The following is a 24927-nucleotide window of genomic DNA, read 5'->3' on the forward strand; positions in this document are numbered from 1 at the left end:
GTTTAAAACACCAAAATGATAAACAGGAAATTCATGCAATACGATGGAAATTTCCCGTATTTTTCGAAAATATACTTACAAAAGAGGACCACTAAATTACCACTTGACCGAACAGCCCTATACCAGCTTGTGTCTTTTTCCAGTTAATGAAACAAAGCGAAACATTCTTCTCATAGATGCTTTTATTTTTGTTTCTAGAACAAAATATCACAAAAGCAGTTTGCATTTGAAAATACAATGAACAACGCGTTATGTTTCTACTTTTGAATGGCTTGTTTTGTGGAACTCACGGTCAAGTGTAATTAACTGCTTTCCCTTCCGTTATTATACAATTTCTATAAAATGAGCCAAATACTAATCTAGTTTTGATTGGATCGTCAACGTTCCGTACTAAACAGGGCTTATGGAACTTCGAGTTAACCATTACTTTCCAGAAATCAAAGTTCAAATGAGATTATCAGATTGAGATCAAGATGCATTGGGAAATTAATGTTGTGACATCTGTTACATTGCTGGCTTTCCTACAAGGGAATGGAGTTAAAGGTTGGTATGAATGTTTCAGTAATTTTCGTTGCTGTTCTTAATCGTGCTAACTAGTATGGACATACAATTCGGTTGAATCACTAGTAATAGAGTAATCTGGAATCTGATATACTAGATAAAGTTATTTGAAAGATATTGGACTAAATACAAGCATAAGTATTTTTGTTGCTGATCTTAAGGTATGAAGATTAACAACAAATCCCATTTTTTTTTAATGTTTCAAATAAAATTCTATTCGATATTTTCAAAACCGGGTTTATTTTATTTTTACAATAATTAAAAATGAGATTAAAAGCATTTTGATTGAACTTAACCGCTGAAAATGAAACTGTAAAACACTCTAAGTAAATATTTTTTCATTATTTTTAATTAGATTATTTAAAAAGTATTTCCCTTTCTTATTCCATTTTTTCCATAAACTAGATATTATTTTGTATATTTTTGGAGTGAATTTCAGTGTCTTTGATGGGATTGTTACATATTTTCGATAATTCTAAATCACTAAAGTATACTGATTGACCACTGGTGCTGCAATTTCTGACAATAAACGGATAAAAAGCATTTAAATCTTACTTATGGAATATGTCAATTAATAACAATATCTCCAGGTTAATTAATATACGTTTTCCAAGTTAAAGAAAACTGAAGAAATATCGAAATCTACCATTACTAGTTGTATAGCAGATCAAATATTATTAATAAATATTCATTAGAGAGGAGAAAAAATTTCCAAACCTGAAAATGAAAGAAAATAAATAAATGAATTCGTTCAGTAATGAATAACGCTACTTTACTGTACCTATTTAATTAAAGTAATTTCTGATTTGAAAAGAAAATCATCTAATAAAATCTTAGTTTATTTCAGAAAGCAAAATCTTTAGAATATCTCTTCTTAAACTGATGTCAAAGACGTGATGTGATGGTTGGGCATTTTAGAAATAATTCTTAAGATTCTTAAAACTGTTTCTTAAAATTCTCAAAACTGTTTCATAGAATTTATCTGCTATTTCCATTATAAAAGTGATGCTTGCGAAAGTGCATTATTAGTCTGTGCAAAGTAAAATAAGCGTTTTATAATAGAAATATACAGATAGTGCAGCAACGAACATGATTTGAATTAAAATATTTAAATATTTTTGTATGTATTTACTATTTTGTAACATTTAATGCACTCGAATATTTCAATGAATTTAAAATATGTTTTGAAACGTTTTGCTTGGGATAGATGAAAACGTTAAGAAATGTATAAGATCAAGTAAATTAAAAAATAAATTGAGTTCGGTTTCATAAGATTTACATAAGTATTGAATTTTGCAAAATACATGAAAGAAAGAATATGCGTTTGCTTTAAAGAATGAGAAAAATATTATCAAGTCTTTTTATATCTCAAAATTTTGTATCAAATCTTAACCGCATGTTATTCAAAACTGGCTTCATTAGGTTAATACATCATTAAATTTTGCAAACGATGTGAAAAAGGAATATACAGTTAATTTAAAGAATGAGAAAATTTTTATCACGTTCGTTTTGTATCTCGTGATTTTGTATTACGATTATCAAATTTTAAATGCATATTATTCATCCAAGTATCAAATTTTAAATGCATATTATTCATCCAAGTATCAAATTTTAAATGCATATTATTCATCCAAGTATCAAATTTTAAATGCATATTATTCATCCAAGTATCAAATTTTAAATGCATATTATTCATCCAAGTATCAAATTTTAAATGCATATTATTCTACATGTCCTGTAAAAATAAATCTTCTAGTTTTTTTTTTGATAAAGATCGTGAGTTCTTAATTCTTTACTGTCTTTAAAGGTGTGAGTCAGGAATCTTCCTATGTTATCGAATGTATCCGTGACATAATACCTCCCCAGGTGAGTAAGATTAAATATACTTTTTATTATCTTCTATAATAATCATATGGTTAATGAACAGATATAAGAAATTTTTTATGGCGCCATCATCTAAATCTTCAGATCGTTATCTAACCAGAAGTATTATTTCTTGTAATTTTAAACAGGTAAAGATAATTTAATATTTGTAAGTGTCAGTTTTGATTTTAATATACAAAAATTATCATATTTCATTTATTATGAAGTGGACCGTAGGTGTTTCTCTCAAGAGATTTCTTAAGTATTTGAAACAAATAAAAGCTAGCAAAGTTCTATACTTACTTACATTGTTATCAGAATAGCAAAAATATTAATGTAACAACAACAACAAAAAGTTCGACTGCATGCGCAGCCAATAGAAAATAGTGACATCATTTAAATTTCTCGGAAGACTCTTAATGATTAATTAGGAAAATCAACACTCCATTTTTAAATAAAATGGCGTTTCTTCATTTAAGGAATTGGAGTATTATTTTACAATGAAAGTCGAAGCAATTTAGTTTGCAGTTAAATTAGATTTTTTTCTAAGTAAAAGTTAGCAAAATTCTAATTTAAAATATTATGATTACATATCATTTAGCTAATTATAAAATTCATTCTTAGTTAAATTGTAACACAGAGAAGAAGAATATGTTACAGATGTTTTTATCCTAAAATTAAACAAAAATTATAATTTTATTAAATGAAAATTTGAATATATTTTGCTCTATTAACGAAATTAATCGTTTGCCAAATATAATCATCTAGTTATAATTCTAAAATATATTCTAAAATATGTATTATAATATACTCGTAACACAGAGAGAAAGAGATGCGCGCGCACGCATGCACGCCATTGCTATAAACATTAAGTGCCTAACATTGTAACTTCACAATTTACACCTGAAATGAAATGAATTGAGCTGGGTTATGATAAAAGTTCTATTGTTTACACGAATGTACAAAATTCTTCTAATGTTTCAGATTTACAATGACTGCTGCATTCGAGAGAACAACTGCACGATATCTAGACAGCAGAACAGGGTAAGTATTATCTGATTAAAATTATAATTTCAAAATTTTGAATACGTATATAAATGTAGATTATGAATCATTCCATTTTTTTGCACATTGAAATACCAAATTTAGAAAAGTTATTTAAAAGAAATATATAGCTTACAAAATTTCTCGAATAGAAAGGCGATTTTTAACCATTACCAAAACAATTTTACTAAGTTTTCTTCATAAATTGAAAGCAGTAAAAAGTCCAATTGATCTTTAGTATTCATACATTCAAAATGTTCCATTTTGAAAATCGACCGAAATCTCTTTTAGAAACTAAAAACATGAAAGACTGTTTTTTTAAATACATATCGATGTGTTTATTCTTGATTTGTTATCTCATTATTACAAACAATTTAAGAAAGCCTAAGTGAATGTTAATTTAAATTAAATATATTTTTTTTAACTTTTAAAATTCTTTCTCAGTTTTAAAAAACACTGTGTTTTGATTAAGAATTGAGAAGTCATGAAAAGCAGCCATTATTTTTGCATCATAATTGCGTCAATAATAAAAATTTGACTAATAAGTTTGTCAAATATTTGAGCAGCAGAAGCGTTAATTTCCCATTTTCATTGTTTAAAAAGCATTTAGGTTGTATATTATTGAATCTGAAGATATTCGAACAACGCTTTTAGGAAAGTTTTCCTATTGAAATTAAAATGGAATGAGTAAATTCTACTCACAAAAAATAATTTATGAAAGAATTTGGTGATAGAATTGATGTACAAATTTGTTGGAATATAGCATTGGCAATATTTTCAATTTTTTTTTGTAAAATATCAGGTTTAAATATAGTGTAAGACATTATGCCTCTTGTCCAATCTTATGTACCAATAACAGGCAAAAGTATTTACAGTCAGCTATGCATATTAAGAAATAACGTTATTGAAACAAAGACCCTCTCCAAAGATTAAAATACGAAACTAAATATTTTAAAAAGCACCTGGCATACTCGTCTGGCTTCTTGAATATAATATGTAATGCCATTAATATTTTATGCGAGAAATATTATATCTTAGATAAAGAAATTTTTATAGGACTACAAAACGTGACTAAATTGTGCTTTTTGTTCCTTATTTTTTATTTTTTAATAAAATGATTTTACACTTTAAAAAAAATCTGAATGAATGCTGGGAAGAGGGGTTTCACAGAATAAGTCAGACCTGAGATAAAACATTCTAAGAGATAAAAATATACAGAACTTTTTTTAAGAAATAGTAATGGCTCTAGGTGCATGCAATTTTAATTTTGCAGATGCCCGTTAATATTGATTTCTTCACTATTTATATGGCTTAGTTTTGTGGTAACAAGATAACTGGCTGCAATTAAAAAATATAGACTTCTTCCTTAATTTTTTTTTAAAATTTTGATTTCTGACTGTGATATATATCAATAAACATCAATACAAGGATTTCTGCAAGTCTCGACGACCCATACTAGTCTCGAGCTAAAGACCTGATTCTTGTGAAGATCTACTGTTTTCACGGTACATATAAAACTAAACGTATTCTAAAAACCTCCTGTTGACATACTGTGAAAATTTAGAGAAAAATACAACCTGAGATGTCATCCTTGTCATGTAGGCATATTCAAAACTTATGAGATTAATCTTAAAATAGTCTTCAAGTAATGACATAGTAAATCTGCCTTTACGAAACAGTACATTTTCGAAGATAAAATATCTCCGAATGGTTGAAATTCCTATGGAAGTTCTTGCCATTAAGTCCTTAATTGACTTCTAGTTTTTGTTTGCAAACATTTTCAGATACTTCTGAAAGAAAAAAAAATCGAAGTTGAGAATATTACTAGTTCGTAATTGCATATTAACTTGTTCATCTTGTCTTGGAAGTAGCATCTGGGTATTCATTCTGATGAAGAAATGAGAAAGTACACTGAAAACCCTGAAAGTACAGTCAATAACGAGATTCAGAATTAAAATATGCTAGGAATTCTGAAGAGATTGGAAATAATATTATCGAGTTGTTCACATATCACTTAATGAGGAAACCATAGTTTGCTAATGATCAAACGATGTGGGTTGAATTGGGTTTACTAACAACTGTTTTTTATTTTGAATATTTGTTTTTGTAGACTCATCGGAGAACACAAATATTTTGAATATACAGGAGAAAACATTTATGAAAGGAAGTATGTGTTTAATTCAAGCAATTTTCACGCTTACATCCATAAATGTCACATAGATACTTCAATCTATACTTGCGTGGAAAAAAAAATGAAAGAAATTCGAACTTCTCTAAGTCGAAACATTGTAGCAAGATAATTAGTAATCGAATTATGGCATGATTCGTTAGTATTATTTTTAAAAGTTATTCTTAACTATGGCAATGAAAATGTGAACAAAAGATATATTTAATTTCAACCAATGCGTGTGCTGTAGCTAAAGAGGAAAAAAATATTGCAAATTAGACTTAAAAATATTTTTAAGAATTACTAAAATTAGAGAAAGGTTGTATAAAATTAATATCACTAGAAACCTAACTTTTTGCATTATAAAATGTCATAAATATACGCTTTTAACTTATTGAGGGAAAAGTTGGCATTCCAATTAATGTTTAGTTAAAACCCCATTTAAAAATATGGAAACTTTTATAGCAACCATCGCTATCCAAGAAGAAATTACATACCAAATTTCGTGGTTTTAAGTTAAAAAGCTGGTGTGATCTGTATAGAGAATGGAACTATTTTTACATCATATATTTCGTATTATGCAATTTGTAGATACAACCTACAAACCTTTTTGAGTACCTTTATTCAATTTAAGTCATTTCAGTTCATTCCAGAGTCTTTTTGTAGATCGCATATCAAGTTGAAAACTATAAGAAAAATTTATTTAAAAGACTTATAGGAAATTAAAAATCATAATTCAAACATTTGTGAGTACAAGTTCAGTAAACAAATTTGTTACAGTTAATTATTTTATACCTTTTTAATTAGACAATAAGGGATTTTTACATTCTAAAGACACACTTTCTTAGAGATCCTTTCAGTAAAGAATTAAAGCACTTATTGCCAGATATATTCTTTCATCACTCTGCTGTTTTATGACTGCATGATCTTTGAACGAGGTTTCTCAAAGAATAATCTTAACCCTTTCTAGGGCCGTGGGAAGTATGCTTCCCACCAAATTTATCAATCTTTGTATGAAATTAAGTAGGTTGGCATAAGTTTTGACACATTTTTTTAGTAAGTCAGAAACTTAGATGCTTTAGTTCTTTATCTCAGACAAAATGATGTGTCTTGATTTGTGACTTAATTATTAATTAACCAAATTAATTAATTAATCAAATTAAATTTATCTAATAAGCTAAATGAATCCCTTTTTTACTCTAATTTCAAACCTAAAAATATTTTAACATAATATGACTAGAAAAAAATGGCCCTTTAAAGGGTTAAAATAAATACCAAACTAAAATAAAAGGAGACACGCATAATTGCTTAGTGGCATGGTCTGACATTTTTCATATATGATGAATAGTGATGTTAACTTGCTTTGAATAGTCTATATAATTAGAGATTTAAAAATGTATGATGCAATAAGGCATTTGTATGTGAAAGTCAAATATGGAACATATAAATACTCTTTATTTATATGCTGATTTTGATGATTAAATTATCTATATTAAGTTTCCTTAATAAGTGAGAAATGGTAAAAATTATAGCATAAACAAAGCCTTCCCGTCGAGATTTAGATCTACTCATGATTAAACAACAATTGATATTCATACAAACTGTACACATAACAAAGTGAGTGTCTATTTAAAATTCACGTAGACTCCTACTAACATCATTCTCCTTTTTCCAGGCCATAGACTGCATGAGCAGAATAATAATGGTGAGTATCCGAGCAAAGTGCTCTTTTTGTAAAGAATTTTGCCTGCGTGTGCTCTTATTTGAGTGATGTGATTACTTTTACTAATATCTCGAATGCGCCCATCGTGGAAATTATTCTAAGTGCTTCATTTGCTTGGGGAGCGATAACTACCGTTTCGTTTCACTTAAAGGCCAGTTTCCGAAATACTATCTAGGTCAACGTCAAGCGATAACTTCGGAATAAAATCTCGAGGGTCTTAAAAAGGGCATACAAAGAGATTTTTATCGTGTAATTATTTTCAGTTTCGAAATGTGATTAAGCTATTGCGAAGGAGCTTATATTATTAGTTACGTGTATGTTGGAAGAAACATGGAATATTAGGCACAGAACAGATCTGTCTTATGAAGTATTATTAGTTAGACTTCCACCTCACGAATTACTCACTACTAGTCGCCCATTTGGTGACCAGCTGGTTTGTAATGAATTTTGTTTCAGTTTGATTTCAATTAAATTTCTTATAATATATAATTTGACGTTCATGTTTACTTCAACAAAAAATATTTATCAAAATTGCAAGCAATAGAGGGCTTTCTAATCATGTTGCACCTATTCTGTTTATTGTGTACATGAACAACCCACCCTTTCATCCGTTTATAAAATGAGTAGTTGCCACCAGAGGGCACCTCAAAAATAGGGATGAGAAGCTTCCGGTAGGGTGGTTAATTCTCGCCACCCTGGAGGATACACGAAAAGGTGGGGGTCTGGCCCCTCCTATTGATGACGGGACGTACTTCCTTAGGGAAAGGGTTGTTGCGTATCTGGTGATGGCCCTTAGGATTCAACCACAATTCCCGCCAGTCCCGTCATTCAGTTTTATTTATCCGTGTTCCTTTGTGCGGGGTCGGAGAGTCAGTGATATTACTTATCTTATTTCCCATTCTATATATATTTAAAAAAAAAACGAACAATAAAACACTGTTAATGTTTGATCGAGACATTTTTAAGCAAAAATCTTCACAAAAATTATATTAAGTTACGATAACAATGTTTAGGAAACTAAATTGCTTATTTTCTTTCTACAGTAAAATTTCATTCACAATTTATTTGATTTTATTCATGTTTTTGATTTTATGATTGGAAAAGATTGGATGGCGTTTTTAAAAGATACAATGCATGACTGACAATAGTAGTGAAATTTCATTCCTTTTTATTCCATGAATTTTTGAGAAGCGCATATAAGGCACAATAGCAGTGGAAAGAGAGAAAACAAAAAAATGCATCATTTGGGCTAGACTTGTCCTTTCCCCCATGTATTATCTCTGCTCTCTGACATAAATGTTCCTATATTTACCCTTGAACAAATTCACTCAACAAATCATCTTTACTCACTTCCTTTCTTGAATCTATTTTTCCTTATTTTGAAGAATTTTATTAATATTAATTAGAACATCTGGTATACAAGTTAATGGTTAATATGAGAATGGTTTAATTTAGATGCATGCAGTATGAATATTAAGTATTAAATCAATCACCGTCATATTTAATGTGACAAAGTTTCGTATAATGAAAAGCATTTAAATTTTTCATGTATTTAAGTTTTTAAACTGCAAAATTTAAGCAAACCTTACATTTCTTCTCTAGTTTGTCTATATCCATGCGAAAATGAGATTTAAAAGAACGGTTTATGTCTTTTATACATCCTTTTTTAATATTCATTCATTGCTGTACAATTCATCAAATAATAATTAATTTGAGCTAAGTCCATGTAAGTGCTTCCTTTCTAAATTTAAGTGTACTGATTATTCGCAAATAATTATGCATCTTTGTCAAAATCCACTACTAAATAATTATGATTTTTGTCAAAACTGATATTGCTCACTATTTCTTTATTTTCAAGCTTCGATTGAAAACGTTTAGAAAAACCGTTAATTATATATTACAATTTCTTAACCCTTTCTAGGGCCGTGGGAAGTATGCTTCCCACCAAATTTATCAATCTTTGAAATTATGTAGGTTGGCATCAGTTCTGACACATTTTTTTAGTAAGTCAGAAACTTAGATGCTTCAGTTCTTTATCTCAAACAAAATGAAGTGTCTTGATTTTTTACTTAATTATTAATTAACCAAATTAATTAATGAATCAAATTAAATTTATCTAATAATTTAAATGAATCCTTTTTCTTATTTCTTATTTTCAAGCCTAAAAATATTTTAGCATAATATGACTAAAAAAAATGGCCCTTTAAAGAGTTAATCAGGATGAAAGTGGGATGTCCATTACTTATTCCATTTTTTTATGTGCAAAACGTGGCATTTCGATCCTTAATATTTTTTAAAAAATTATAGTCTATTACGTAAAAAAAGAAAAAAAAAAAAGAAGAAGAAGAAGCAGAAGAAATGTGAGTGCATTTTTTCTCATATATGACCTTAAATGATTTTGTAAAATAATTTTTTCATGATTTACCGACAAATAACACGAACTATTCTACAAAATATCATACAAAATTCAACATTCCTGGTTTTTTTTATATATATAATGTGGAAGAAAGTTATGGATAGGAGTATGTCAGTAGTAAACCCGATCCGACTAAGCACGGATGAGAGTATATATACGACATAATTGCATATCAAACAATATTTTAAATTTTTAAATGCTTTAATGGCTAACCAAATAATTTGTACTACAGATTCCTGAACAGAGTGTAATTTTCGTCACTGCCCACCTGCTCGTATCGCAAAGAAATGAATTTTCCATTTATGCAAACAATAAGCAAAGAAGCTTTAAACAGCTGTTCTTTACTAGGATCGCTTTCATCTATGTGTGCACCCGTCTGACAGATATCCATCCGCGACTTTTCTAGCAGAATAGTTAATTAATTAAACATTTAATCTACGCTGATTGGAAAACATTTGCATAAAACTGCATTTTTTTCATCTTACATGAATGTATATTTTTTATAATGTTTGAATGTTTTACAAGCATAAATGAAATGCAATTGGATAATACAGATACCACAGTGCAAGTTGAAAGTCCCGAATTCGCAAACCATTCATTCATAATAGAGCCATCGTGTAAAAGAAGATACAATTTATTGAGAACCAAAAGTCTACCTCTGGTATGGAGCATAATTTAAAAAGGGGATGGTGGTTCTGGTGCCATTTTCGTCATCTGGCCACGGTTCAGAATTGCTAAATATACCCCAAAATCACTCATGTATTACTTTAAAACTGGATATCTGTATAATTAAACTAAGCAGAAACATAAATATGTATAACTAAGCGATATAAAAGTCCATAACCCGAATTATGCATATAAATATACTCTAAAAAAGTTATCTTAATTTAAAAAATATATTGAAGTATTTTTTTCATTTTATTTCGTTTATTATTTCTGAAATTATAAATACATTTTTTTAATGGAACCAAATTTTAATTAAGGGAAAACTGAGAATTGCATTGGAGTTTTTATAATGTTTTATATTAGTGGATGTTAATATGCTTTATATTAGTGGAATAAGAGAATTTTTGGAATTTTTATTTTAAAAGCAATTTTCTGCGATTTTCGAAACTGTTTAATTTTAAAAGGTTTAAAAGTAATGCTTGAAACAAATATGGAAACGAGGTGCAATTTTCAGTGATTGGTAAAATAAATTCTTAAATAATGGTAAATAAATCAAATGAAATAAATCTAAATGATTAATAAATCAAAGAACGTTCGATTCTGCTTCGATCCATTTTTAGTTTGTTAATGTGGGCATCAATATTTCATTATGCTATTAATTCTGTTTTATTTTTCGGTACAACTTGATTTCCACGGCGTCCGCGATAAATTGCCAAAACCTTTTAAAAAACAGCCAAAAGTAGCCAAACCAAGAGCAAAAAGATACGCTTTCGCTTTGGCTTTGCAAGTAATTCTAGTTTGGCGTTATTCTTGGTGTCGTTTCAATAAGCGGCCGCCGCGGAAATCAAGATGATTCCATTTTTCTTATAAAAAATCTTAAAAGTATAATTTTTTTAGTCAAATTATTCGTCATTTTTCTCGGATTCACGGGAAAATGGCCCTGGGACAACTGACATGAGCTTCTCACATAACAGAAACAGAGAGTTCTACAGCGACATCTTCGAAGCTTTAGGAGAAATGTGTAGAAGACAGCCAAGAGCAGTAAGCGAATCTTTTGCTTTTTTTAAATGAAATAATAAATAATTTGTAATTAACACCACGGAAAAGCTATTATTCATTATAAGAAAATGGCGAACTTATTTCCCAAATATGTACATTGATGGAATAAAAGTATTAATTTATAATTACTGTGTGCAGTTGGAATCTCATATAACAGTCAAATGAAAAAATTAGCATTTTATTAAAAATTGTTATTTTATGTTTTATAGAATGGAAGAGATAATACTATTCGTTAAGCAAGCTTGAGTTAAATTATGATGATAAATTTCCATATAATGCAGTGTAAAAAATGGCGACAACCCTCCAATAATAGCATTCTATGTAAGTGATATATAAATAATACTGTACAAAAACAGTGATTCCTATATAATAGAGCACGTTTATGCATATGCAATGCACTTAAAACTATTGCATTAAGTGAATTATCTGCATTAAGTGCATTATCAAGAATAAGAATTTTCATGTAACAAAATGCAAACATTGCGAAATGTTACAGTAAAAATTTCATTTTGAATTCCTAAAATAAAGTTTCGAAAGAATATAGAACGAATGAAAGTGTTAAGGAAGAATTGAATGTGATCTAAGCGTGATTCGTATTTCATATTTTATCTTTATTACGATATCTTTAATAATTTATTTCAAAAGATAAAATATTGATCGAATAAACATATTTTCCAAATTTCTATTCTTTTATAATATAAAATTTTTATCGAAAAACCTTTTGCCTCTTAAAGCTTTATTTATCAGAAATTTTCTTTACAATGATTAACTAATCCATATTACTAGAAATCATAGCGAATATTCTGGTAAAATGATGATTTTCTGTTGCGTGATTTCTCTCTTTTATTTTATGTTTCATTCTTCTTATTATTAAAAAGGTAAATCGCTGCATTTTCATTTTTATACTTAAAATTAATAATATAACTAAATCTAATAAAGTATTTCTTGAAATTTTCAACTATTTTCTCCGATATCATTATTTTAACTTCATTCACTACAACTACATTTTCAAGAAATAAAAAGCAGGAAATGAAGAAATACATAAACTTCACCGTTCATTCTTTGTTAACGAATAGTACAGTTTTTGATAATCAATAAACCATAATGCTTATCGAATTTTTCTGTTATTTCCTGGTTAACTGTAAATAAAATAAGACCTCTTAATTTTGTATCCAAGTTTATCTTATTGAGCCAATAAGTGCAACAAATTTATAATAAAAAATTATGTCAACAATCAGCGTTTATTCTTCTTTATAATTTAAACCATCAAGTATATCAAGTATTCATTGAGAAATTTTAATTAACCTAGACGATAATTTTTTTTCCTGTTATTCTTTTCTGATTTAGACACACGTTATAGTAATGATTTAAATTCTAAAATGTTATCTAACGGATTGTGGCATTCAAATTTTGCTAATTTGAAAATGCTATATTTACTTTCTCGTAGACTTAGTATAGAGAAAGTATAGTAATCGTCAAAAAAATTCGTACTCGAAATTTTCACAAATCTCCAAATTTTAGACCTTTCTGAATTCGAAAAGTACATTTTTGGAAAATGTTCGCCTGTCTGTTTGTAACAAAGTTATTTCAAAAAACCTATAAGCTTGATGATAAAAATTTGAGTTAAGATCGTTTTATCAAATTTGCAGATTTCTATCAAATTTTGAGTAAAATCTGTTCTGAAGAAGTCCGTTGGTCCAGCTGTTTGAATATAGGTTAACATGATTACAAAACGAAGAGAGCTAGATAGATAAGATTCAGAGCGCATATTTAACATATATAGTGTCGACATCTGTCAAGTTTTGAGCCAAATCCAACAAGGGGTTATCGGTCTGTCGGTCTGTACTTTCAGAAACATATAAACGTGATAATTCAAAAACTCAATAACTTAAATATATTAAATTCAGTTTGGAGTTTTGTGATCACAAGTTCAATTTTGTATCAAATTTTTGTTGCAATAGGTTGGGGAAAATCTGTCTAAAACATAAATTCGATTTTGTGATACTATTAACGCACGCTAGGAATGAATCGCCAAATAACTCGCCAAGGATGACACGATAAATTCAGTAAATAGTCAAAGTTAACGCCAAAAGTTAATATTTTGTAAGCATTATGCGCCAATGTCATGTATGGGGCAACAAATTTATTAGAGATTATGCGAAGGAGTATTGGGGAAATCATTCCCATTATTACTTTTGCTTTTGGTACGACATATTCTCCTCTGTAATAGGATTCGTTTCTTCCGCGTTGTATTGATTTTAGCTGAAAGTAAGCTTGAAATTATTTTATAAACTTTTGTCCTCGCATTCATTTATATAGATATAAAATTTTTGTTAAAAGTCCCGTTGTACTATAAGTTTTAAATTCAGTCATCATTGTCTTATGTTTTTAGTCTTGATTTACGATAACTTTTCCGAATTAAATTTAAAAATTACCCGTAGAAAGAAAAAAAAAAAAATCTAAAGAGCAAAATCTTGTAACTTATAATCCATAAATTTGTAAGAAGCATTAATATTTAGTTTTCTTAAAATGGTCATTTCTTTTCACTTATTTTAAAAGACCATTAGTAAATTTTCTTGCCAAGATTTGTAATAGGATGGCCAAATGGATTTCTAGAAATAGAAACATTTACGAGCGATGACGGCTCTAAATATATATTTCTTTTATTCGTATGAAGGTTTCTAATCTAAAAATCGGATAAAACGAAGAAAAATAAGTGCCATTAAATGTAATGCATTTAGAATGTAGTTAAAATAATGATATCGGAGAAAATGGTTGACAATTTCTAGAAATACTTTATTAGTTTAGTTATGCTTTTAATTTTTATAAAAATGAAAATGCAGCGATTTTCCTTTGTTAATAAGTAAAAAAAAAAACTTAAAATAAAAAAGAGAAATCACGCAACAGAAAATCACCATTTTACCAGAATATTCACTGTGATTCCTAGAAATATGGATTAGTTAAGCATTGTAAAGAAAATTTCTGATAAATAAAGCTTCAAGAATTCTTGGAGGCAAAATATTTTTTGATAAAAATTTTATATTATAAAAGAAAAGAAATTTAGAAAATATATTTATTTCATCAATAGTTTTATAATGCATTAAAAAAAATAGACATTCATCGCAGCAAATACATGAAGCGTGCATGTCCAGATTTTTTCTATTTAAAGTTTCATAAACTAATGCACGAATCTTCTGAAAAACTGCATACTTGCAGCAAACTGCAAACTGAAAAACTGCAAAAATTTTTACTGCATAACTGGCAGTAAAAAACCCATTTGAAATGTTTTTTCTCCTATTTTATGAACGATGTTGTTTATTGAATTTCCTCTTCTTCAAGTCGATAAGTACCGATAATTTAAAATTTTATCCTAAAATGAAATTAGCTACAATTTTTCCTACTACGATAATAAAATGGAGGTCGAAGCATTGCGTGGTAAAAACAATAGATTGAAATTAAAATTATAATTTCTGAAATCCATAAAAAAATGCTATCGTTTTTTTTTAATTTTTGGAAAATTTAGGCTTTAAAATATCACATCACTGCAGCTGAGTATGAAATATTTCAGCAGGATTTCGAAAAATTATTTTTCAATAAACTAATATGAAATACTTGATCATAAACATAAAAATTAAACAATACTTATACATAGAGATAATTTATTACAGATATAACTGCAATCAGTAACATAAAATTGTAATCATTATTCTTTTTGAACCATATTTTTTGAAAAATAAACATTCTTTTTATTTATAGAGACTCCAGAATTGTATCAGAAATGAATTGATCAAAGTAAGTTGAAATTCCAATCACATAAAATTTCTATCTGAATTCAATTATTATCAAAAATATATAGAATATTTTAAACTTATAAACTCATTTGCTTTTCGATTTCAAATTAAATCATGATTATTTTTAAATTTCTGAATAGAAAGTATCTTACTAAATTGTTACTAACATTAAGGAAATAAATTAGGCAATTTTTATTATTGATGATTTTATGTTAACATCAGATTATTATTTTTTCTCTTCATATATGTTTTACAGTTAAAAATGAATGCCAGAGAACAATCTGAAAAGATCATCCCCAGAGATAAAAAATAAACTTCACACTTCTAAATTTACTCCAGCTTTCATTTAAAAAATATTGTGATATTTATTTATCCAAATTATGAATTGGCTATTTGCCTGCGTATTGAACAATCAATTTTATCTTAATAATTTTTTTATGTTGAGATTTCTGGAAGGTGCAACATGATTTAGATATTCGAAGAGTTCATAATAGCCTACTTTTTAAATATTTTCATTCAAGTGCGTTTAACTTTCTGTTTATACAGCAATTAAAGACCTAATTTTAACCTTTTTATATTTTTTGTAAAAGATGCTGGGATTATCTCCGACAGAATCTTTAACTATTTGAATTACTATGTTAAAGTTCATTTTTATCACATGCTTTGTAATCTTTCATTTTGATTTCTTTTCTGAATTTTCATATATTTTATTATACTTTCCTAATATAATGCTATCAACATCTTTAAAATTTATGTTTTTTTGTTGCTCTATTCGTTTGGGGATCTTTTGTTGAGAACATTTATATCAAAGACAGTCGAAAATAATGAATATGATTCATATTTTCATGAATTTAATAACCATTGCAATAACACCGATTTAACAAACACGGATATGACAGAAAATTCTGAAATTTAACTCGATGCAGGTCAGTTTCAATTGAGTTACCACAAATATTACCTTTTTTTTTCAAATGATATCGTTTGAAATATATTGGATAACAATTTCGAGCATCGAATTAAATTTCTGTCATTCTCCTATCATAGTGAACATTTTCAAACTAAAGTGTGCAATTCTAACTTTTGCTTAGTTCTATATTTTGTCTTTTGGAGATGCTGCCTGTGACTTTCATTCAGTTTCCAGTTATTTTTTACTGCTTTGGATTTACATTTGAAAGGAATTTTTAGGGTTAATCGTCCATTCTTTTTCATATTTTTCTTTCACTTACAGAGAATCTATCATTTGCCGAGTTAAAAGTTTGCCGACGAATTTTTAAACACATATTTTTTTAAGAGAATAATCTAGCATATATTAAATAGTGATTTAAATGAACAATAATTGGACCGTTTATTTTGAAAGAAGTACAAATCAATTTAAAAAGAAAATGAGATATCACATAATTTGCGATTAGTTTAATGAACACTTTTTATTCACAGCAATCTAATATTTAATATCTGAAAAATGGCAATGCTTTCCTCAATTTAAAATTGGCCATAAAAGAAATATCAGAGGGATTATTTACAAAAAGAAATGTAAATCCAATTACCATATACATTCGTCTCAAGATCCCAGACTAGCACTTTTCAACGATTGTTCTTCGTTAATGGAAAGATGAGCAATTATTAAGCTTGATTCAACGAATAATCTGAATTAACCGTATAGTTTAATGTAAACATCTTCTCCTTTCGGTTTTCCTCTCACCTCTTTTTTGATGAAATAAACGCTTCCTGACGCATGCGCAAAAGCGCTGAGAGTTTCCGAATCCGAGAATAAACAATAGGCAGTAGGGCTTAGGTTGCATTTGTTTTATTTCCTACGTCGAAGATAACTTTATTTATTTTATTTTCTTCCAATAATGGATAATATATTAACATCAAATAATGATACAGAAGAAATAATAAGTAAGAAGTAGAAGAAATGCGTTAAGTAAAAATAAACAATAAGTCTATATTATTTTATAATAACTGAAACACAAAATAAAAGCAGTATCTTACGTTAAGTTTAACTATATATAAGTATAATTAATATGCAAAATAAAAAAACTCTTATTTTATTTTTTGTTATTATTTATTTTCAAAGTTATATTAATATGCAAAATAAATAAATAAAATAACTTGTATTTTAATTTTTGTTATTATTTATATTCAAAGTTGGATTAATACAAGATATACTTTAAGTAATATTTATTTTTCCTTAATTGAAATTAAATAATTTTTACAATTGACTAATAATGAAGACTAATTATGAAGTTGTAATAATCTGATTTACTGACCATAAATATATACCATTTTAGTCATATTTCGCCTATAAATTTTATATAATTAAGTTACATACTGATAAACAAAAGGAAGCATTGCTTGACTTGGTATAATCAATTTATATTTTTGAATTGACTATTAGGATTATTAATTTTCTTGAAACAAGAAAACCTAATAATGAAGACTAATTATGAAGTTGTAATAATCTGATTTACTGACCATAAATATATACCATTTTAGTCATATTTCGCCTATAAATTTTATATAATTAAGTTACATACTGATAAACAAAAGGAAGCATTGCTTGACTTGGTATAATCAATTTATATTTTTGAATTGACTATTAGGATTATTAATTTTCTTGAAACAAGAAAACCTGTACATTTCCAAAATAAATTAATCAATTACAAACATTTTCTTTTCCAAAGAGATGAACTAAGTGATATATCTCTCTGTAAACTCTTTATCACATTTTGTATGTTTTCAATCAATAACTTTGTTTCGTCATTTCAGCAAAACCACTAGACATAATTTTAAGGTTTTGTTTTCACAAAAATGACCACTTTTTTATACAAACAATGCAAATGTCACATTTAACAGCTATTATCAAAAACACACTACCCAGACATTAGCTACAGATCTCTGATTCTACAATGTTTGCTAATATGTTTACATATGTCATATAAATGTTTACAATGTTATTTATCTATTTTTATCGTGTCACAATTTTCCTTCTTTTTTTCTTCAATCTCTATATAGTTTACTCGCAACTAACAACCTCAAAAATACAAAGTTGCGTCTGTAAATATCAACCTTTCTCTGTAATTTCAACTCATTGCCTCCGTTTGTTTTTAGGTATTTTTGTTCCCTTCGTTTAATTATGACGTTGCTAAAACATTAAATATAGGTGTGCAGAATGCGATACCCATGTGTTTCCCTGTGGAGATCCCTTGGATGGTTGTCAGATTTTTTTTTCTCCTTCTTTTCTTTCTACCTTGTGGTCATTCAATTGATTAGATAACACAATGCAATAGTACCTGGGGACACAGAATGGTGTTATGTGTTTTTCAATTGCTGTTTATAATCTTTACCAGATTGGTTAATTTATTTTAATAGCCGTAGTATTGTTTAAATGTGTTCCAGCGATGCCGCTACAGCATGCTGCAAGATCGTTTCACAAGTTCTCCTGGAAGATTTAGTCAGAGACGAACGGACATGGACATGGGATTTAACGACAACTATGGTCGAATGGAGCCCCGCCGGAGAGGTCAGTTCTTCAATGGGGGAGGAAGGCGGCACTCTGATGGATTCGTGATAATGGGCAGACCAACGGATTATACCTCCGATTCCCGATATTTCACTTCACGAGGAAGTTACGGTGATGACATGGACGATGAAGAGTTTGGTTATTCTGATAGTGATTCTATGCGTTTCAAATGAAGTAAATGTTTTTTTTTTCTATTGATGCCTTAAAGCCGAAAAAGCAGTTTATTAAAAAAAGAAACCTCAATGACAATTCTTTATTATCTCTAACTTGATGCTTAGCGAATCTGTTTTTTGGATTTGAATCAGCAGTTTGAAAAAGAGAGCAAATACCAAAAATCATTCACAAAATCTATTATCACAACATGCACAAAGCTTGTATGTATAGCCATTGTTAGATATAACAAAAAAAAAAGCAAAACGAGAAATATTAAATGAAATACTGATATGAAGAACCCCGTTTGAAAACACACACATACACGCACAAGCTCGCGCGCGCACTCAAATGAACACACACACACACACACACACACACACACACACACACACACACACACACACACACACACACACACACACACACACACACACACACACACACACACACACACACACGCACACAAACACACGCACACTTTAGGATTCGTTCTTTTCTCCAAAATGCTGATTCAATGGTTTTAATTCATTCTACTCTTTATTCTACTCTTAATTCATTCTACTCTAACTTTATAATCAGTTTTATACCCAATTTATTATCATATACAACAATTGTCAGACAGGATTGAAATGTAATTAAAATTAATTGATTAGCTGATAACTATGCTTTGATAATATTAAAATATTTTTTTTTATAATAGTGTATTGGAAAGTTAGCGAAAAATCAATTACATAATTATGACTTTACAAGCACAGAAATCAAATAAAATTAACCACTAGAAATCCCAATAGATATAAATCATATATGCCGATACTGCTTTGCTCAATGGTGGCGAGATGGTCAGCTGGACACAAGATATAAATCAAATATACGTAGTCTTCAAATTATTATTTTATCTTTCATGCCGGTAAACAGACTGCTCCTCATTTATTAAAATATGTTAAAATCTGGTTTGGCAGAAACCATACATTTTATATTGAAAATATTGATAATAATTAAATTAGAATTCATAAAAAACATGATAGCTAAGTTTGATATGCATATCATTTATATAAAAAACATCATATAGAATCAAATTTTTATTAGAAAGCAGATATAAGAATGAGAGAGAATTACTTTTAATTTTTAATCTCGTTGGTGTTTTCGAATTTTTGAATGCCCAATCTCACAGATCAAGGACACAAAAGCTAACTTTAATCCTATAAAAAGTGAAACAAAAGCACCTGTAAGATCACAATAGCGTAAAGGCTTCCATTCTGAATTATCCACTATCGTCTTTTCAGGGGAATTCAGCCATAATCTGAAAGTTTCATCAGTGATAATTTTCATGTAAAGTCCCGCCTGATTAATACGCGTTATTAATTCATTTAGCTTCTTTTTATGGCAAAAATGTTTTTTCATCGGTATGGCAACATTATCCATCTTAAGGGAATCAAGAGACAAGAAATCTTTTTTCCACACTTCTTTACCTGCCACCATTTGTAGAAGCATTCTAAAGTGAACAGTTGCTGATCTTAAGTCAATCTGTGGACTTTGCATTAATGGATGATCTTTCCTATACCAAGCATTACGAAGAACAGTTTCACCAATAAATCTCAAATGTTCTTTTTCATTATTGACAAGAAAATCCAAAGTAGAAGAACCTTTAGAAACGAAACATTTATAACCACTTTCAGCCACCGCTTTTGAAAGTTCTTCAAAATCCTGAACGGCAGGCATTTCTTTAGGGACGCTTAACAGGGATAAAAGGACCGCAGAATAACTGGAAGAGAGAATAAGAGCAAATATTAACCAGGAACAAACCAGTATTCTATATCTTAAAACATTATTGGTGGAGAAGAGAGGTTGTTTTAGCATTGCTCCCAGAAGTACGAGAAAAGTTTCAGAGTATGTACATTTAGTGCCAGATAAACTTTGGAATACTAGCGGCATCAGCAGAAGAATGGCGAGTGTAAAAATCCAGACAGCTGTGTCAAATGGATGAACAAGGGCTGTTGATGCAGGTGCCATGCCAGGTTTCTTAAGAGCGAACGTTAAATCATCAGTTGCATAAACTGTGCTGAACTCTACTACTTTAGTTCTTTGTTCCGTCATGCTGATCAAATTGATAGAAATGTCAGCTTCGCCTCGCTGGAGCATTCCTATCATACCTGTCCATTGGCCACTGGGCAACAGGCGACCCCATTCTTGGTCCTCGACCATGACGAGTTCGAATTGCAAATTCAGGGCTTGGAGAATGATGTCCAGAAAAATTCCTTGAATTCCTGATAGACGTATGTCTCCTGCCTTGCTTATGTTCACTTTTAGCTGGTTTGTAAGGACAGTGGCTACTCGAATCATTGATGGGCAAGACATAGAGACACTACAAATCACAAATGTGCTAGTTTCTAAGAGAGATAATTCAAATTTCATCCCTTAAAAATGTTGAATATGTCAACCAATAGCAGCGAATTGAGAAGTTTCAGAAATATCAGTTTGAAATTTTCTTTAAATTTTAGCGGTTTCGTTTTGTTTGCTTTAACCTTTGGTAAAGACAATAGTAATACTACTTGATAATGAACAAGCCACAAAGTGAAAGAAATTGAGTTTTTTCCCAAATAGCGCCAAATGTAGCAGCTGAATTGGTTTCTAAGGGTAGCAGCGTTTAAACACTTACACAAAAAATCGGTAACTAAAGGATTATAAACAATGCCTCAACATTCATGAGCTTTTACTGTCTTAAGTGCTGAATTATAACTTGGAAACATTTCAAGGTGAAACTGATAATTATGTATTGATTAACTGGTCTAGGGAGATGCATTTTTGTGGAACAATAATGAAGCATTCTCTCTTAAAAGATTTGCATATTGACTTTCTAGTGTATGTATGCAATAATAAAAAAAAAGCTGCATTTCTGCATATCGTGAAAAATAAACGAATAAAAATAAGCTTATGCATTTCTACTAATAAACTATTATAATAACATTCAAGCTTCATTTTTTAAAACTTTTCAACATTTCGCATTAACTTTTGTGGAATTTTTTTTTATTTCATTTGAATTTGAATTTTATTTATGTTACAAACTGCATCCAAAAGTTTATGATCTTTTGATTATATAGGACAGTCAAGGATATTGATCTAGTTTTTTTATTTCTCTAAAGTACATTATTTATAAATATAGAATTTTCCATGTGGCAAAAGTTTTGCAGATATTGAAGGAATCTGAATAGTTTTGAATTGCTTTTATTATAATGAAGTGACAACAATCCTATTTATTAAAAAAAATTTATCATGAAAAGGACAATTTTGTTATGCATATAAAATTTTGTATAAAATTTGAAAAAATCTAAGACTAACTTTTCGTCCGAAGAGAAAATAATTTGGCCTGTGATAATGAAATAATTTTAATGAAAAGGATAATGTACAGTTTAAAAGAGTTGGCAATTTACTAGTAGCAGTTATATGATTACAATCGACAAAGCATTGGCATAAAATCATTTTGCTCAAACATTAATTGTCTACCTACAGCGAATATAAAGTACACATATTCTTCAGACTTTCTTGCTTGCTTCAATTTGGGAAAAAGGAAAAATCTTTGATCTCTTTACCTTTTGAGCACATTTTATCAGTGCGGGAACTTCAGATATGGGTATCAGAAGTTTTCAGATAAGAAAACAAGTTACCACTTTAGTAGGGAATATGTTTATGGTGTCGGTTTGAGGTACTTCTATTTCAATAATGGAACGTGCCTTCAGTGTGTGTGTGAAGATGGGAGTTGGACTATGGCCAGTATTGGTTATTAGGACTCAATCATCAGTTTTAAATACTATAGTGACGATGATAACGGAAATTTCACGAACGAATTCCATAATGTGATAATTACATTTAATATTTAAATGCGGAAAAGCAGTCAAAAATTTCTTCTATCGCGGATATTAAAGGAAGGCGAAACTCATTTATGGTTACCTTTTGAACAGATAGACCAAAGTTCAAATAGCTAGTTGCCCCTACATTACCTTACATTCTATATTACCTTGTAAATTCCCCATTATTTTACTTATATTTCAAAGAGTTAGAAATTCAAAATTCAATAGATTCAGCGACTTTTTCTTTTATTACATGACCTTAAATGAAAATTAAAAATTTTCTTTTGTATTCAAATGGTGTATTTTTGATAGAATAGAGAAAATATAACTCAACTAATATATATTCTTTGGCTTAAAAGGCTTAAAACTGAGAATCTCTCTCTCTCTCTCTCTCTCTCTATATATATATATATATATGCGGGTGTGTGTTGGCTCTATGTAGACTGTTAGATATGGAGCTATCCAATTTGGCAGATATGCATTTTAGAATGTAGAAATGTGCATCTCGGAGCAATTTTTTAAAACTCTAATTAAAACCTTAATATATTAAAAAATTAACTGAATTTTTGACGTTTTACCACCATAAATTCCAAAAGTATTATATTACGAAATAAAAATAATTTTAACGTCTTCTTAAAATTCAGAACTTATCCTTTCAATGATATCAATTTAATGTCGGCAATTTTTTTTATATTTCTTTATTATTGCAGATTGTGTTGTTCTCCCGGGTTTCACGGCGCTTTTATTATTTCATCAAATATTTAATTGCGTGTTTTTCTTCTCTGATGAAAGCGAAAGAAGTATTCTGTTTTATTTGCACAGTTTACATGAAGGAATAAAAAAAAAGCTAAGTAACAGTAGTATTGCGAATGTTAGAAGATACATGAACCAGACTATTTCTCTATTAATAGCATTATGATGTCATAATAATGGTTTCCTTCGAAAAAAATTCATATCAAAATGAACAAGCACAAATAGGTCAATTTGCTGCTGAAAAATAATTCATTAACCATGTATATGAGATTATACATAACAGTTTAAATTGCAATGTAATGAAACTAATATTCCACAAGAATCAGGTAGTCCCATAAAACGGTTGGAGATCCATAAAAATATTAAAACAAAGAAGGAACAGATTTCGGCCTAGCTGCAAATTCTTTTAGAAAATTTTTGAATGAAATAATATGTAGAAATTCTTATTAATAAGAAAGCTTAAGACCATTTTTGTTACCATGTGTCAAACTATATATATATATATATATATATTTATTTTTCAGATTATAACCTTGGAAAGATTATTGGACTTGATGAATGATTTAATGATAAATATATCTGCACCATTTCAAGAACATATCGGAACTCTTTTTTTATATTTTTACGCACATTTGTTTTGTATTAATAAAGATCGGCATCAGCAAACTATTGTATGTATTCTTTGTTAAAAATATCGAATTCTTGACATGGTATATTGTTTACATTAGACTTGTCGTGTTCTGAAATTTTTGAAACTTAATTGGAAGAGATTTTTGCAATAATTATAATAGTAAAAAACCTTAGACGAAAACAATAAAAAGGATTCCAGATCTTTCCAATTTTTACCAGTTACGTTATCTTTTGTTGTTCACCTACTTTATAGTTTAAAATTGGTAATCAAATCATTTCGCTTATTTATTTTAAATATCCCTTTGAAGTTCAACTTTTTTTGTTACTTTACAGTCAGAAATTCATAGCTTAGCTACCAGAGATCAAAGATATTATATTGAAACACATTTATCATGAGCTACAAAACTAAACATCAAAATTCTTATAATAAAGGTCAAATACATGGATAAATTAAAATACTGTTCCCATCCATCAAATCCCAAAAAACTTATTTTCTTCCAAGGTTCATACTATTATATAATATTTCTGCAATACTTTCTCTAGTCTTGTCATTATATAGGCAATGCCTCTTTTTCTATTAACGTTTTCTCTGTTCTATTTCTATTATTTTTCTATTCACTTTCTTTCAAAACAGCATTAAACATGTAGTGTACTTATTAACTACCAGCCCCACACTAATCTGCATATAATTTTTCCATATGTAAGAAAAAGCGAAGCATATATATTTCTAAGC

At 28.8% G+C, this 24927-nt stretch overlaps 2 protein-coding genes across 4 annotated transcripts; one reads left to right on the forward strand and one right to left on the reverse strand.

Annotated features, from left to right (window-relative positions):
- Nucleotides 1-293: 293 nt before the first annotated feature.
- On the forward strand, nt 294-24225 carry LOC129966152 (uncharacterized). Of its 3 annotated transcripts, none has more exons than XM_056080545.1 (8): nt 298-543; nt 2369-2427; nt 3409-3468; nt 7311-7340; nt 11338-11481; nt 15256-15291; nt 18669-18987; nt 24089-24225. In XM_056080545.1, exons 1-7 carry the CDS (start codon nt 474-476, stop codon nt 18984-18986), a joined length of 717 nt encoding a protein of 238 aa, XP_055936520.1. In that variant the 5' UTR covers nt 298-473; the 3' UTR covers nt 18987; nt 24089-24225. The 3 variants fall into 3 exon arrangements, with proteins under 3 accessions (XP_055936522.1, XP_055936520.1, XP_055936521.1); XM_056080546.1 differs by having other exon boundaries at nt 303-543; nt 18690-18987; XM_056080547.1 differs by lacking the exon at nt 7311-7340 and having other exon boundaries at nt 294-543.
- Nucleotides 19725-21321, reverse strand: LOC129966410 (glutamate receptor ionotropic, delta-1-like). The gene is made up of 2 exons (XM_056080832.1): nt 20136-21321; nt 19725-19810 (listed from the first exon to the last, which is right to left on the reverse strand). The coding sequence occupies exons 1-2, from the start codon at nt 21319-21321 to the stop codon at nt 19725-19727; spliced, it is 1272 nt and encodes a 423-aa protein (XP_055936807.1).
- Nucleotides 24226-24927: the final 702 nt, after the last annotated feature.

Source organism: Argiope bruennichi, chromosome 4 (assembly GCF_947563725.1).
Source record: "Argiope bruennichi chromosome 4, qqArgBrue1.1, whole genome shotgun sequence".
NCBI lineage: Eukaryota > Metazoa > Arthropoda > Arachnida > Araneae > Araneidae > Argiope > Argiope bruennichi.